Source organism: Cetorhinus maximus, unplaced genomic scaffold, assembly GCF_964194155.1.
Source record: "Cetorhinus maximus unplaced genomic scaffold, sCetMax3.hap1.1 HAP1_SCAFFOLD_3835, whole genome shotgun sequence".
Classification (NCBI taxonomy): domain Eukaryota; kingdom Metazoa; phylum Chordata; class Chondrichthyes; order Lamniformes; family Cetorhinidae; genus Cetorhinus; species Cetorhinus maximus.
Window position 1 is genome coordinate 810 of NW_027599741.1, and position 14,191 is coordinate 15,000.

A 14,191-nucleotide genomic window follows, 5' to 3' on the forward strand; every position below is an offset into this window, starting at 1 on the left:
GCCCAGCAAAAACCCACCCCAGACGTCAGTGACCGCTGTGAGTCACAATGACTCCTGACAGCTTGGTCTCCCTCAGGGGGGATTGCGGCTCCCCCACTTTTGAAAGCCCGGCTCCTCAGTTCCCTCAAAAGTCGCTCCGACTCGTCCTCGGCGGCTGCTCTCCTCCCGCTGGTTCAATCTCTTCTCCCGAGATTGCGTTCCACCGGGATTCGCAAAGCTGCCCGCCCGCCTCTCATGAACGGCGCGATCCCGGCCCCTTCGCAGACCCGCTAGCTTCACGAAGCGGGCAGCGCCCCTGGGGTTCTCCGAACTCCAGCCTTCCGAATGCACAGAGCTAAAAAAATGGCTCCCAGGGCTCCACTTGAGTCCCAGCGGCCTGGATGCTGCCAACAGTTCCCCAGGGCTTCTCTCTGTGAGCTGCAAACCACGTGAGGTCCAAACTGCAGCCGTTGGCTGCTCTGAACGGGATCCCAGGTTTTCCCCGAATGGCTGCGATTTCCCCAAAGCCAATCCTCGTGCCCGGACGTTCAGGACGACTTGGCCTGTGTCCGCAGATTTGAGGGCGCGGTTGCAGACGCCATGTTCTCCGGCGAAGGAAGCCGGCCTTGCCTTGCAGCTTGGTCTCTTCCATCCCATGACCCGCACCAGCCCTACCCTGCCGGCGATGGTCCCTGTCCTCCCTCTGGCCTCCCTCTCGCAGCACCAGCTATTCAACATTGGCACCCAGCACCCAACCACAACCTCCCCCCTCCTTCCCCTCCCCCAAACACTCCCCGGTTCTGCCTGGGTCATGATGCTAATATAGTCCTGTCGCCTGCCCTTCCAGTGGTTCTGCACCATGAATCCGAGATCATCATCGTACCAGTCCTGCTGCTCGGAGCCTCCTGTCTGGTGGGAGTCTGTATCCTCTGGATGATTTGTCGCAAGAAGAACGAAGATGAGAGTGAAGCGGTAAGAGGTAAAGATCCTCAAGACTGCTCCTCACGAGGTCCGCTCAGCAACACGACACCTCTCCCTCAGCGCTGACCCTCCGACAGTGCGGCGCTCCCTCAGCGCTGACCCTCCCACAGTGCGGCGCTCCCTCAGTACTGACTCTCCCACAGTGCGGCTCTCCCTCAGCACTGACCCTCCGACAGTGCGGCGCTCCCTCAGCACTGACCCTCCGACAGTGCGGCGCTCCCTCAGCGCTGACCCTCCGACAGTGCGGCGCTCCCTCAGTACTGACCCTCCGACAGTGCGGCTCTCCCTCACCACTGACCCTCCGACAGTGTGGCTCTCCCTCAGTACTGACCCTCCGACAGTGCGGCGCTCCCTCAGCACTGACCCTCCGACAGTGCAGCTCTCCCTCAGCACTGACCCTCCGACAGTGCGGCGCTCCCTCAGTACTGACCCTCCGACAGTGCGGCTCTCCCTCAGTACTGACCCTCCGACAGTGCGGCTCTCCCTCAGTACTGACCCTCCGACAGTGCGGCGCTCCCTCAGCGCTGACCCTCCGACAGTGCGGCTCTCCCTCAGTACTGACCCTCCGACAGTGCGGCTCTCCCTCAGTACTGACCCTCCGACAGTGCGGCGCTCCCTCAGCGCTGACCCTCCGACAGTGCGGCTCTCCCTCAGTACTGACCCTCCGACAGTGCGGCGCTCCCTCAGCGCTGACCCTCCGACAGTGCGGCGCTCCCTCAGTACTGACCCTCCGACAGTGTGGCTCTCCCTCGGCACTGACCCTCCGACATTGCGAAGCTCCCTCAGCACTGACCCTCCGACAGTGCGGCGCTCCCTCAGCACTGACCCTCCGACAGTGCGGCGCTCCCTCAGCACTGACCCTCTGACAGTGCGGCTCTCCCTCAGTACTGACCCTTTGATATTGTGGTCCTTGCTCATTGTAGGGGGAGCTTTACTCTGTATCTAACCCCGTGCTGTACCTGTCCTGGGAGTGTTTGATGGGGACGGTGCAGAGGGAGCTTTACTCTGTATCTAACCCCGTGCTGTACCTGTCCTGGGAGTGTTTGATGGGGACGGTGTAGAGGGAGCTTTACTCTGTATCTAACCCCGTGCTGTACCTGTCCTGGGAGTGTTTGATGGGGACAGTGTAGAGGGAGCTTTACTCTGTCTCTAACCCCGTGCTGTACCTGTCCTGGGAGTGTTTGATGGGGACAGTGTAGAGGGACCTTTACTCTGTATCTAACCCCGTGCTGTACCTGTCCTGGGAGTGTTTGATGGGGACAGTGTAGAGGGAGCTTTACTCTGTATCTAACCCCGTGCTGTACGTGTCCTGGGAGTGTTTGATGGGGACAGTGTAGAGGGAGCTTTACTCTGTATCTAACCCCGGTGCTGTACCTGTCCCGGGTGTTAAATGAATTCGGACAGTTTCGGGGTTTGAGTTGGAGCCTGTGCCGGTCTCGTTGAATCTGATGCTTTTGACCCTCTTGTCCTCAGGACCCTCCGGGCGGGGGCGGGGTGAGGGCGCCACCTCCCGCCACCACCTCGCGCTGAGCCTCTTCTCCCCGAATGGCTCCCCCTGGATGTCGGACCAGGACCTCAGCCAGTGGCAAATCCCCCGTGAGAGGCTGGTGGGCGGGTGGAAGGAGATAGCCCAGGGGAGGTACGGCCTCCTCTACCAGGCCCAGCTCGCCTCCCAGGAGCCCGGACAGCACAGGACCGTGGTGCTGAAGGAACTGAACGGTAAGTCCAAGACCCCCCTGTGCTGGTGGGGACCGTGTCTGAACCCATTGCTGTGTCACAGGCTCCGAGAGGGGCCGAATGGCCTCCTCCTGTTCCTGTGTCACAGGCTCCGAGAGGGGCCGAATGGCCTCCTCCTGTTCCTGTGTAACAGGCTCCGAGAGGGGCCGAATGGGCCTCCTCCTGTTCCTGTGTAACAGGCTCGAGAGGGGCTGAATGGCCTCCTCCTGTTCCTGTGTAACAGGCTCGAGAGGGGCTGAATGGCCTCCTCCTGTTCCTGTGTAACAGGCTCCGAGAGGGGCTGAATGGCCTCCTCCTGTTCCTGTGTAACAGGCTCGAGAGGGGCTGAATGGCCTCCTCCTGTTCCTGTGTAACAGGCTCCGAGAGGGGCTGAATGGCCTCCTTCTGTTCCTGTGTCTGGAGGGGCTGAATGGATCTGTGATATTCCTGACCTCTCGCTCCCCACTGGTTGCAGAAGCGGCTGATCCCTCCTGGGCAAAGGAGTTTCTGGCCAGGGTGAAGTTCCAGGCCTCGCTCGGGCCTCACCCTAACCTTGTGGAGTTGCTGGGCTGCTGCACTGACCGCTTCCCTTTCTACCTGGTCCTGGGCAACATGAATCGCGGGAACCTCCTCCGCTTCCTCTGGACCTGTCGCAAGGTACGATCTCGCTCGCTCGCTGGCGCGGGAGTGACCGAGTGAGGGTCTGCTCGGGGTAGGTGGGGTGGAGGTTGCTTGATATCCGGGGGTGGGGCGCGGGAGAGAGAGGGGGGGCATTCAGCCTCACGAGTGCCGGTCTGCCCACATTACGGGGGACTTAATTACGAGAGAGCCGGTCACGAGAGACGCAGTTACGATAGGGGTGATTACGGGAGACGGAGTTACGATAGGGGCAGTTACGGGAGACTGAGTTACGATAGGTGTGATTACGGGAGACTGAGTTACGATAGGTCTGATTACAGGAGACGGAGTTACGAAAGGTGTGATTACAGGAGACGGAGTTACGATGGGTGTGATTACGGGAGACTGAGTTACGATAGGTGTGATTACAGGAGACGGAGTTACGATAGGTGTGATTACGGGAGACTGAGTTACGATAGGTGTGATTACGGGAGACTGAGATACAATAGGTGTGATTACGGGAGACGGAGTTACGATGGGCGTGATTACGGGAGACAGAGTTACGATAGGGGTGATTACGGGAGACGGAGTTACGATAGGTGTGATTACAGGAGACGGAGTTACGATAGGTGTGTTTACGGGAGACTGAGTTATGATAGGTGTGATTACGGGAGACGGAGTTACGATAGGTGTGATTACAGGAGACGGAGTTACGATGGGTGTGATTACAGGAGACTGAGTTACGATAGGTGTGATTACGGGAGACGGAGTTACGACAGGTGTGATTACGGGAGATGGTGTTACGATAGGTGTGATTACGGGAGACGGAGTTACGATAGGTGTGATTACAGGAGACGGAGTTACGATGGGTGTGATTACGGGAGACGGAGTTACGATAGGTGTGATTACGGGAGACGGAGTTACGATAGGTGTGATTACGGGAGACGGAGTTACGATAGGTGTGATTACGGGAGACGGAGTTACGATAGGTGTGATTACGGGAGACTGAGATACAATAGGTGTGATTACGGGAGACGGAGTTACGATAGGTGTGTTTACGGGAGACTGAGTTACGATAGGTGTGATTACGGGAGACGGAGTTACGACAGGTGTGATTACGGGAGACAGAGTTACGATCGGGGTGATTATGGGAGACTGAGTTACGATAGGGGTGATTACGGGAGAATGAGTTACGATAGGTCTGATTACAGGAGACTGAGTTACGATAGGTGTGATTACGGGAGACGGAGTTACGATAGGTGTGATTACGGGAGACGGAGTTACGATAGGTCTGATTACAGGAGACGGAGTTACGATAGGTGTGATTACGGGAGACTGAGTTACAATAGGTGTGATTACAGGAGACGGAGTTACGATGGGTGTGATTACGGGAGACGGAGTTACGATAGGTCTGATTACAGGAGACTGAGTTACGATAGGTGTGATTACGGGAGACGGAGTTACGATAGGTCTGATTACAGGAGACGGAGTTACGATGGGTGTGATTACAGGAGACTGAGTTACGATAGGTGTGATTACGGGAGACGGAGTTATGATAGGTGTGATTACGGGAGACTGAGTTACGATAGGTGTGATTACGGGAGACGGAGTTACGATAGGTGTGATTACGGGAGACGGAGTTACGATAGGTGTGATTACGGGAGACGGAGTTACGATAGGTGTGATTACGGGAGACTGAGTTACGATAGGTGTGATTACGGGAGACGGAGTTACGATCGGGGTGATTACGGGAGACGGAGTTACGATGGGTGTGATTACGGGAGACTGAGTTACGATAGGTGTGATTACGGGAGACGGAGTTACGATGGGTGTGATTACGGGAGACGGAGTTACGATAGGTGTGATTACGGGAGACTGAGTTACGATAGGTGTGATTACGGGAGACGGAGTTACAATAGGTGTGATTATGGGAGACTGAGTTACGATAGGTGTGATTACGGGAGACGGAGTTACGACAGGTGTGATTACGGGAGACGGAGTTACGATAGGTGTGATTACGGGAGACGGAGTTACGACAGGTGTGATTACGGGAGACAAGGTCATGAGAGACATAATTAAGAGAGGCTCGGAACAAGAGACGTGGTCATGAGAGATCTGACGTGGTTATAGGAGATCTGGCTACGAGAGGTGTGGTTGCAAGAGATGTGGTTACGAGAGAGATGGTTATGAGAGATGTGGATCCGAGGGACTTGGTTCTAAGAGACTTGGTTACGAGAGATGTAGCTGCGAGAGGCGTGGTTATGAGAGACGTGGTCACGAGAGACATGGTCACGAGAGATGTGGCTCTGAGAGATGTAATTATGAGAGACATGATTATGAGAGACATGGTTACGAGAGGCGTGGTTACGAGAGGTGTGGTTACGAGAGGTGTGGCTACGAGACTTGCCTATCAAAGACATGGTTACAAGGGAATTGGTTATGCGAGACTTGGCTCTGAGAGATGTGGTTATGAGAGACGCGGTAACGAGAGACGCGGTAACGAGAGACGCGCTTACGAGAGACGTGCTTACGAGAGACGTGGTTACGAGAGACGTGGCTCTAAGAGGTGTGCTTAGGAAAGACATGGTTACAAGAGATGTGGTAATGAGAGACGTGATTACGAGAGACATGGTTACAAGAGACTTGGCTATGAGGGAATGGTTACGAGAGATGTGGTTACGAGAGACGTGGTCACGAGAGGCATGGTCACGAGAGGCGTGGTTACGAGAGGCGTAGTTACGAGAGACATAGAGGGACGTAACTATGAGGGCCTTGGTTATGGGAGACTTGGCTATGAGAGACATGGTTACGGGACACATGGTTATGAGAGACATGGTTATGAGAGACTTGGCTCTGAGAGATGTGGTTATAAGAGATGTGAAACAAGAGACGTGGTAACAAGAGATGCGGTAATGAGAGACGCAGTAATGAGAGACGTGGTAACAAAGGACGTGGTAATGAGAGACATGGTTACGAGAGATGTGGTTACGAGACACGTGGTTACGAGAGACGTGGTAATGAGAGGCATGGTTACGAGAGACTTGGCTATGAGGGAAGGGTTACGAGAGTCATGGTTACAAGAGGGGTGGTTACGAGAGACAAAGAGGGACGTGGTTATGAAGGACTTGGTTATGGGAGACTTGGCTATGAGAGGCGTGGTTATGAGAGGCGTGGTTACAAGAGACAGAGAGAGACGTGGTTATGAGGGACTTGGTTACGGGAGTCGTGGTTATGAGACAATGGCTCTGAGAAACGTGCTTATGACAGACATGGTTATGGGAGAAGTGGTTTCAAGAGACTTGGCTCCGAGAGACATGGCTCCGAGAGACGTGGTTACGAGAGACGTGGTTACGAGAGACGTGGTTACGAGAGATGTGTTTACAAGAGATGTGGTTACAAGAGATGTGGTTACAAGAGACGTGGTTATGAGAGATGTGGTTACAAAAGACGTGTTTATGAGAGACGTGGTTACGAGAGATGTGGTTTTCAGAGATGTGGCTATGAGAAACATAGTTAAAGAGATGTGGTTATGGGGGACTTGGTTATGAGGGACTTGGTTATGGGAGACCTGGCTACGAGAGACGTGGCTACGAGAGACGTGGCTACGAGAGACGTGGTTACAAGAGACATGGCTACAAGAGACGTGGTTACGAGAGACGTGGTTATGAGAGACTTGCTATGAGAGATGTGGCTATGAGAGACATAGTTAGAGAGATGTGGTTATGAGGGACTTGGTTATGGGAGATGTGGCTACGAGGGACATGGTTATGAGGCGTGGTTACGAGAGACGTGGTTATGAGATCATAGCTCTGAGAGATGTGGTTACGACAGATGTGGCTACGAGAGATGTGGTTACGAGAGACGTGGTTACGAGAGACGTGGTTACGAGAGACGTGGTTACGAGAGACGTGGTTACGAGAGACTTGCTATGAGAGATGTGGCTATGAGAGACATAGTTAGAGAGATGTGGTTATGAGGGACTTGGTTATAGGAGATGTGGCTACGAGAGACATAGAGAGATGTGGTTATGAGGCGTGGTTACGAGAGACGTGGTTATGAGATCATAGCTCTGAGAGATGTGGTTACGACAGATGTGGCTACGAGAGATGTGGCTACGAGAGATGTGGCTACGAGAGATGTGGTTACGAGAGACGTGGTTACGAGAGACGTGGTTACGAGAGACGTGGTTACAATAGATGTGGTTACGAAACACATGGCACTAAGTGACGTGGCTACGGGAGACATGGTTATGAGAGATGCGGTTACGAGGGACTTAACTATGACAGGCATGGTTATGAGAGAGATGGTTACAAGAGACATGGTTACGAGAGACATGATTACAAGTGACATGGATATGAGAGAAGTGGTTTCAAGAGACATGGTTACAAGTGACATGGATATGAGAGAAGTGGTTTCAAGAGATGTAGTTACGACAGATGTGGCTATGAGAGATGTGGCTATGAGAGACTTGGTTATGGGAGACTTGGCTCCAAGAGACATGGTTACAAGAGACGTGGTTACGAGAGATGTGGTTACAAGAGACGTGGTTACGAGAGACGTGGTTACGAGAGACGTGGTTACGAGAGACGTGGTTACGAGAGACGTGGTTACGAGAGACGTGGTTATGAGAGTTGTGTTTACAAGAGATGTGGTTATGAGACATGTGGCACTGAGTGACGTGGCTATGAAAGACATGGTTATGAGAGATGTGGTTACGAGAGATGTGGTTACGAGAGATGTGGTTACGAGAGATGTGGTTACAAGAGATGTAGTTATGAGAGATGTGGTTACAAGAGATGTAGTTATGAGAGATGTGGTTACAAGAGATGTAGTTATGAGAGTTGTGTTCACAAGAGATGTGGTTATGAGACATGTGGCACTGAGTGACGTGGCTATGAAAGACATGGTTATGAGAGATGTGGTTATGAGTGACGTGGTTACAAGAGACGTGGTTACGAGAGACGTGGTTACGAGAGACATGATTACGAGAGACGTGGTTACGAGAGACGTGGTTACGAGAGACGTGGTTACGAGAGAAGTGGTTACAAGAGACGTGGTTACGAGAGACGTGGTTATGAGAGACGTGGTTACGAGAGACGTGGTTATGAGAGTTGTGTTTACAAGAGATGTGGTTATGAGACATGTGGCACTGAGTGACGTGGCTATGAAAGACATAGTTACGAGAGATGTGGTTACGAGAGACGTGGTTACGAGAGACGTGGTTACGAGAGACGTGGTTACGAGAGACTCTTTTTCCTCCTGTCAGGATATAATGACGATGGAGGAAGCTCCTTATGATCTAACTGAACGTCAAGTTTATAACATCGCTCTGCAGGTGACAAGTGGTCTGGTGAGTCTCCCACACAGAATCTGAACTTCCATTAATGTAACAGACCCGAGAGGGGCTGAACGGCCTCCTCCTGTTCCTGTGTAACAGGCCCGAGCAGGGGCTGAATGGCCTCCTCCTGTTCCTGTGTAACAGGCTCGAGAGGGGCCGAATGGGCTCCTCCTGGTTCCTGTGTAACAGGCTCTAGTGGGGCTGAATGGCCTCCTCCTGTTCCTGTGTAACAGGCTCGAGAGGGGCTGAATGGTCTTCTCCTGTTCCTGTGTAATAGGCCCGAGCGGGGGCTGAATGGCCTCCTCCTGTTCCTGTGTAACAGGCCCGAGAGGGGCTGAATGGCCTCCTCTCCCTGTGTAACAGGCTCGAGAGGGGCTGAATGGCCTCCTCTCCCTGTGTAACAGGCTCGAGAGGGGCCGAATGGCCTCCTGTTCCTGTGTAACAGGCTCCGAGAGGGGCCGAATGGCCTCCTCCTGTTCCTGCTGCTGTTGCCGGTGCTTCCGATAATTGTCTCTTGTTCCTCCCGGTCAGATGTTCCTGCACAAGCAGGGGCTGATCCACGGGGATGTTGCTGCTCGGAACGTCCTCCTCCAGGCCGACTACAGCGTCCGGCTGACCGGCCTCCACATCCCCTTCGAGATCCGCCGCTCCGGAGCTATCAAATCGAACTACGCAGTCCCCATCAAGTGGCAGGCTCCCGAGAGAATCACAAAGAAACCGATGAGCCCAAAGTCCGACGTGTGAGTCCCGTTTGTCCCGGGTTTAAGGGGAAGCAGCCAGGCTCCCGGTAAAAAAAAACCAGGCCTCAGCTCCAAGGCCCGGGGCCTAGTCCGGACAGAATCCAACCCCGGGGGTCACACCAGGGGGAGGGGGATGTGAGGGACAGAGCACTTTACCCAGCTTCTTATCAGAGGAGAGAGAGAGAGAGAGAGAGAGGGAGGGAGGGAGAGGGAGAGAGAGAGAGAGAGGGAGGGAGGGAGAGGGATGGGGGAGAGAGAGAGAGAGAGGGAGAGAGGGAGATGGAGGGTGAGAGAGGGAGAGGGAGGGGGGGAGAGAGAGAAAAGGGGGGGAGAGAGAGAGAGAGAGATGGAGGGAGGGAGAGGGAGAGAGAGAGAGAGAGAGAGAGAGGGAGGGAGGGAGAGGGAGAGAGAGAGAGAGAGGGAGGGAGGGAGAGGGATGGGGGAGAGAGAGAGAGAGAGGGAGAGAGGGAGATGGAGGGTGAGAGAGGGAGAGGGAGGGGGGGAGAGAGAGAAAAGGGGGGGAGAGAGAGAGAGAGAGATGGAGGGAGGGAGAGGGAGAGAGAGAGAGAGAGGGAGGGAGGGAGAGGGAGAGAGAGAGAGAGAGGGAGGGAGGGAGAGGGATGGGGGAGAGAGAGAGAGAGAGGGAGAGAGGGAGATGGAGGGTGAGAGAGGGAGAGGGACGGGGGGAGAGAGAGAGAGAGAGAGGGAGGGAGAGAGAGAGGGAGATGGAGGGTGAGAGAGGGAGAGGGAGGGGGGGAGAGAGAGAAAAGGGGGGAGAGAGAGAGAGAGAGATGGAGGGAGGGAGAGGGAGAGAGAGAGAGAGAGAGAGAGAGGGAGGGAGGGAGGGAGATGGAGGGTGAGAGAGGGAGAGGGACGGGGGGAGAGAGAGAGAGAGAGAGGGAGGGAGAGAGAGAGGGAGATGGAGGGTGAGAGAGGGAGAGGGAGGGGGGGAGAGAGAGAAAAGGGGGGGAGAGAGAGAGAGAGAGATGGAGGGTGAGAGAGGGAGAGGGAGGGGGGGGAGAGAGAGATAGGGGGAGAGAGAGAGAGAGTGTGTGACAAAAAGGGGGAGAGAGAGAGAGAGATGGAGGGTGAGAGAGGGAGATGGAGGGTGAGAGAGGGAGAGGGGGGCGGAGAGAGGGAGAGGGGGGCGGAGAGAGAGAGAGAGGGGGAGAGAGGGAGTGTGGGAAGAAGGGGGAGAGAGAGGGAGAGCGAGAGAGGGAGATGGAGGGTGAGAGAGGGAGAGGGGGAGAGAGAGATGGGGGGAGGGAGAGAGGGGGAGAGACAGCGAGAGAGTGTGGCAGAGAGCGAGAGAGAGGAGAGAGAGAGTGTGTGGGAAGAAGGGGGAGAGAGAGGGAGAGAGAGAGAGGGAGATGGAGGGTGAGAGAGGGAGGGGGGGGAGAGAGAGAGGGGGAGAGAAAGCGAGAGTGTGTGGCAGAGAGCGAGAGAGGGAGAGAGAGAGTGTGTGGGAAGAAGGGGAGAGAGAGGGAGAGAGAGAGAGATGGAGGGTGAGAGAGGGAGAGGGGGTGTGGAGAGAGAGAGAGAGGGGGAGAGAGAGTGTGTGGGAAGAAGTAGGGAAGAGAGGGAGAGAGAGAGAGAGAGAGAGAGATGGAGAGATGTTGCCGGGCCTTAAAGAGTTGAGTTACAGGGAAAGATTAAACAGGTTAGGACTTTATTCCTTGGAGCGTAGAAGAATGAGGGGAGATTTGATAGAAGTTTACAAAATTGTGAGGGGTATAGACAGAGTAAATGCGAGTAGGCTCTTTCCACTTAGATTAGGAGAGATAAACACGAGAGGACATGGCTTTAGGGTGAAAGGGGAAAGGTTTAGGGGGAACTTCTTCACTCAGAGAGTGGTGAGAGTGTGGAACGAGCTACCATCTGATGTGGTAAATGCGGACTTCCTCTTAAGTTTTAAGAATAAATTAGATAGATACATGGATGGGAGACGTCTGGAGGGCTATGGACTAGGTGCAGGTCAATGGGACTAGCGGAATAATATTTCGGCACAGACTAGAAGGGCCGAATGGCCTGTTTTCTGTGCTGTAGTGTTCTATGGTTCTATGGAGGGTGAGAGAGGGAGGGAGAGAGAGGGAGAGGGAGGGAGGAACTGAGAGAGAGAGAGGGAGAGAGAAAGCGAGAGTGTGTGGCAGAGAGCGAGGGAGCGAGAGAGAGAGAGAAGGGAGAGAGAGGGTGGTGGAGAGGTTCAGGGAGGGAATTTCGGAGTTTAAGCCCCCAGGCAGCAGACGGTCCGGCCGCCAATGGCGGAGCGATGGGAATCGGGGAAAGCTCGAGAGGCCGGGATTGGAGGAGCGCAGAGATCGCGGAGGGTGGCAGGAGGTTAGAGAGATAGGGAGGGGTGTAGGGGCTGGAGGAGGTTACAGGGATAGGGAGGGGTGTAGGGGCTGGAGGAGGTTACAGGGATAGGGAGGGCTGTAGGGGCTGGAGGAGGTTACAGAGATAGGGAGGGCTGTAGGGGTTGGAGGAGGTTACAGAGATAGGGAGGGGTGTAGGGGCTTGAGGAGGTTACAGAGATAGGGAGGGGTGTAGGGGCTGGAAGAGGTTACAGCGATAGGGAGGGTTGTAGGAGCTGGAGGAGGTTATAGAGATAGGGAGGGGTGTAGGGGCTGGAGGAGGTTACAGAGATAGGGAGGGGTGTAGGGGGCTGGAGGATGTTACAGGGATAGGGAGGGGTGTAGGGGGCTGGAGGAGGTTACAAAGATAGGGAGGGGTGTAGGGGCTGGAGGAGGTTACAGGGATAGGGAGGGGTGTAGGGGCTGGAGGAGGTTACAGAGATAGGGAGGGTTGTAGGGGCTGGAGGAGGTTACAGAGATAGGGAGGGCTGTAGGGGTTGGAGGAGGTTACAGAGATAGGGAGGGGTGTAGGGGCTTGAGGAGGTTACAGAGATAGGGAGGGGTGTAGGGGCTGGAGGAGGTTACAGCGATAGGGAGGGGTGTAGGGGCTGGAGGAGGTTACAGAGATAGGGAGGGGTGTAGGGGGCTGGAGGAGGTTACAGAGATAGGGAGGGGTGTAGGGGCTGGAGGAGGTTACAGGGATAGGGAGGGGTGTAGGGGGCTGGAGGAGGTTACAGGGATAGGGAGGGTTGTAGGAGCTGGAGGAGGTTACAGAGATAGGGAGGGGTGTAGGGGCTGGAGGAGGTTACAGAGATAGGGAGGTGTGTAGGGGCTGGAGGAGGTTACAGAGATAGGGAGGGGTGTAGGGGCTGGAGGAGGTTACAGAGATAGGGAGGTGTGTAGGGGCTGGAGGAGGTTACAGAGATAGGGAGGGGTGTAGGGGCTGGAGGAGGTTACAGAGATAGGGAGGGGTGTAGGGGCTGGAGGAGGTTACAGAGATAGGGAGGGTTGTAGGGGCTGGAGGAGGTCACAGAGATAGGGAGGGGTGTAGGGGGCTGGAGGACGTTACAGGGATCACCGGAGGGGAGTGGAGATGTGGGGGAGAGCGAGGATGGTGAATTTGAACCCTGTGCCAGTGCCCGTCAGCGGGCACAGGGTGGGTGACGGGCGAATGGCACTCAGTGAGAGTCAGGGCACCGAGGATTGGGGGGTGGGGGCGGTGGGAGAGACAGAGATTTGGCTGAGCTGAGATGTTTATGGGATGGCTGAACATTGGAAACCTGAAACGAGAGCGGGTCTGCGGGTGGGTGGGTGGGTGGGTGGTGGTGGGAGTCGTGGTTGAGTCTGGAGGAGACGATGGTTTCCACAGTCGATGAGCCGAGCCCGGGGTGGTTGTGGGCGATGTTACGGAGTTGGGAAGAGGCTGTTTTGGTGATGATGCGGATATGGGGTGGGAATCCCATCTCCAGGTTAAACACAACCCCAGGGTTGTGAAGAGTCTGGTTCGGACTCCGAGACTTCCCAGGATGGAGTCGGTAACTCGGGAATGGAGTTTGGAACAGAGACGGAAAACAACGGCTTCAGTCTTCCCGATATCTTGGCGACCTCTTGGGCCAGCGGTCGGGCTGGTGACTGGCCGGGAGGGCGGGGGTCACCCTGGTGTCTTCCAGGCAACGCCATTGGCCGAACGCCAAGCCAACAAGGCCAGGCAGCCATCAAGCGACTCCATCTTGGATTTGGCCCTTGGACGCAGGTGTTAATGGATGGTATCTTGACCTTACAGATGGTCGTTTGGAGTGCTGCTCTTCGAGATGGTCACTTTAGGTAAGAATAGTTCAATGTCGATGGACTCACCGGCCTTGGGAAGGTGTGTGTGTTCGATCCAGGGACCCTCCCACCCTTGGCCAACATTCACACCCATCCAGAGACATCGCGTCCCTCCCTCCCCAGTTTATTCATTCCTGGGGGTCCCTGGCCGGGCCCAGAGTTTATTGCCCGTCCCTAATTGCCCCCTTGAGAGGGTGTGGGGGTGAGCCGCCTTCTTGAACCGTTGCAGTCCCCGTGTGTGGTGTAGGTACACCCACGGCGCTGTTAGGGAGGGAGTTCCAGGATTTTGTCCCCGTGTGTGGTGTAGGTACACCCACGGCGCTGTTAGGGAGGGAGTTCCAGGATTTTGTCCCCGTGTGTGGTGTAGGTACACCCACGGCGCTGTTAGGGAGGGAGTTCCAGGAATTTGTCCCGTGTGTGGTGTAGGTACACCCACGGCGCTGTTAGGGAGGGAGTTCCAGGAATTTGTCCGTGTGGTGTAGGTACACCCACGGCGCTGTTAGGGAGGGAGTTACAGGATTTTGTCCCGTGTGGTGTAGGTACACCCACGGCGCTGTTAGGGAGGGAGTTCCAGGATTTTGTCCGTGTGGTGTAGGTACACCCACGGCGCTGTTAGGGAGTTCCAGGATTTTGTTCCCGTG

The 14,191-nt window shown here is 55.3% G+C and overlaps 1 protein-coding gene across 1 annotated transcript in view; it reads left to right on the forward strand.

Annotated features, from left to right (window-relative positions):
* The first annotated feature begins 2,439 nt into the window (after positions 1 to 2,439).
* LOC144678229 (tyrosine-protein kinase STYK1-like) overlaps positions 2,440 to 14,191 on the forward strand; it is a 16,221-nt gene continuing 4,469 nt past the window's right edge. The window contains exons 1-5 of the mRNA XM_078538091.1: positions 2,440 to 2,679; positions 3,152 to 3,333; positions 8,561 to 8,644; positions 9,164 to 9,372; positions 13,507 to 13,547. Of these exons, the coding sequence (XP_078394217.1) occupies positions 2,520 to 2,679; positions 3,152 to 3,333; positions 8,561 to 8,644; positions 9,164 to 9,372; positions 13,507 to 13,547 (676 nt within the window). The 5' untranslated portion in view covers positions 2,440 to 2,519. The remainder of the gene's footprint in view (positions 2,680 to 3,151; positions 3,334 to 8,560; positions 8,645 to 9,163; positions 9,373 to 13,506; positions 13,548 to 14,191) is intronic.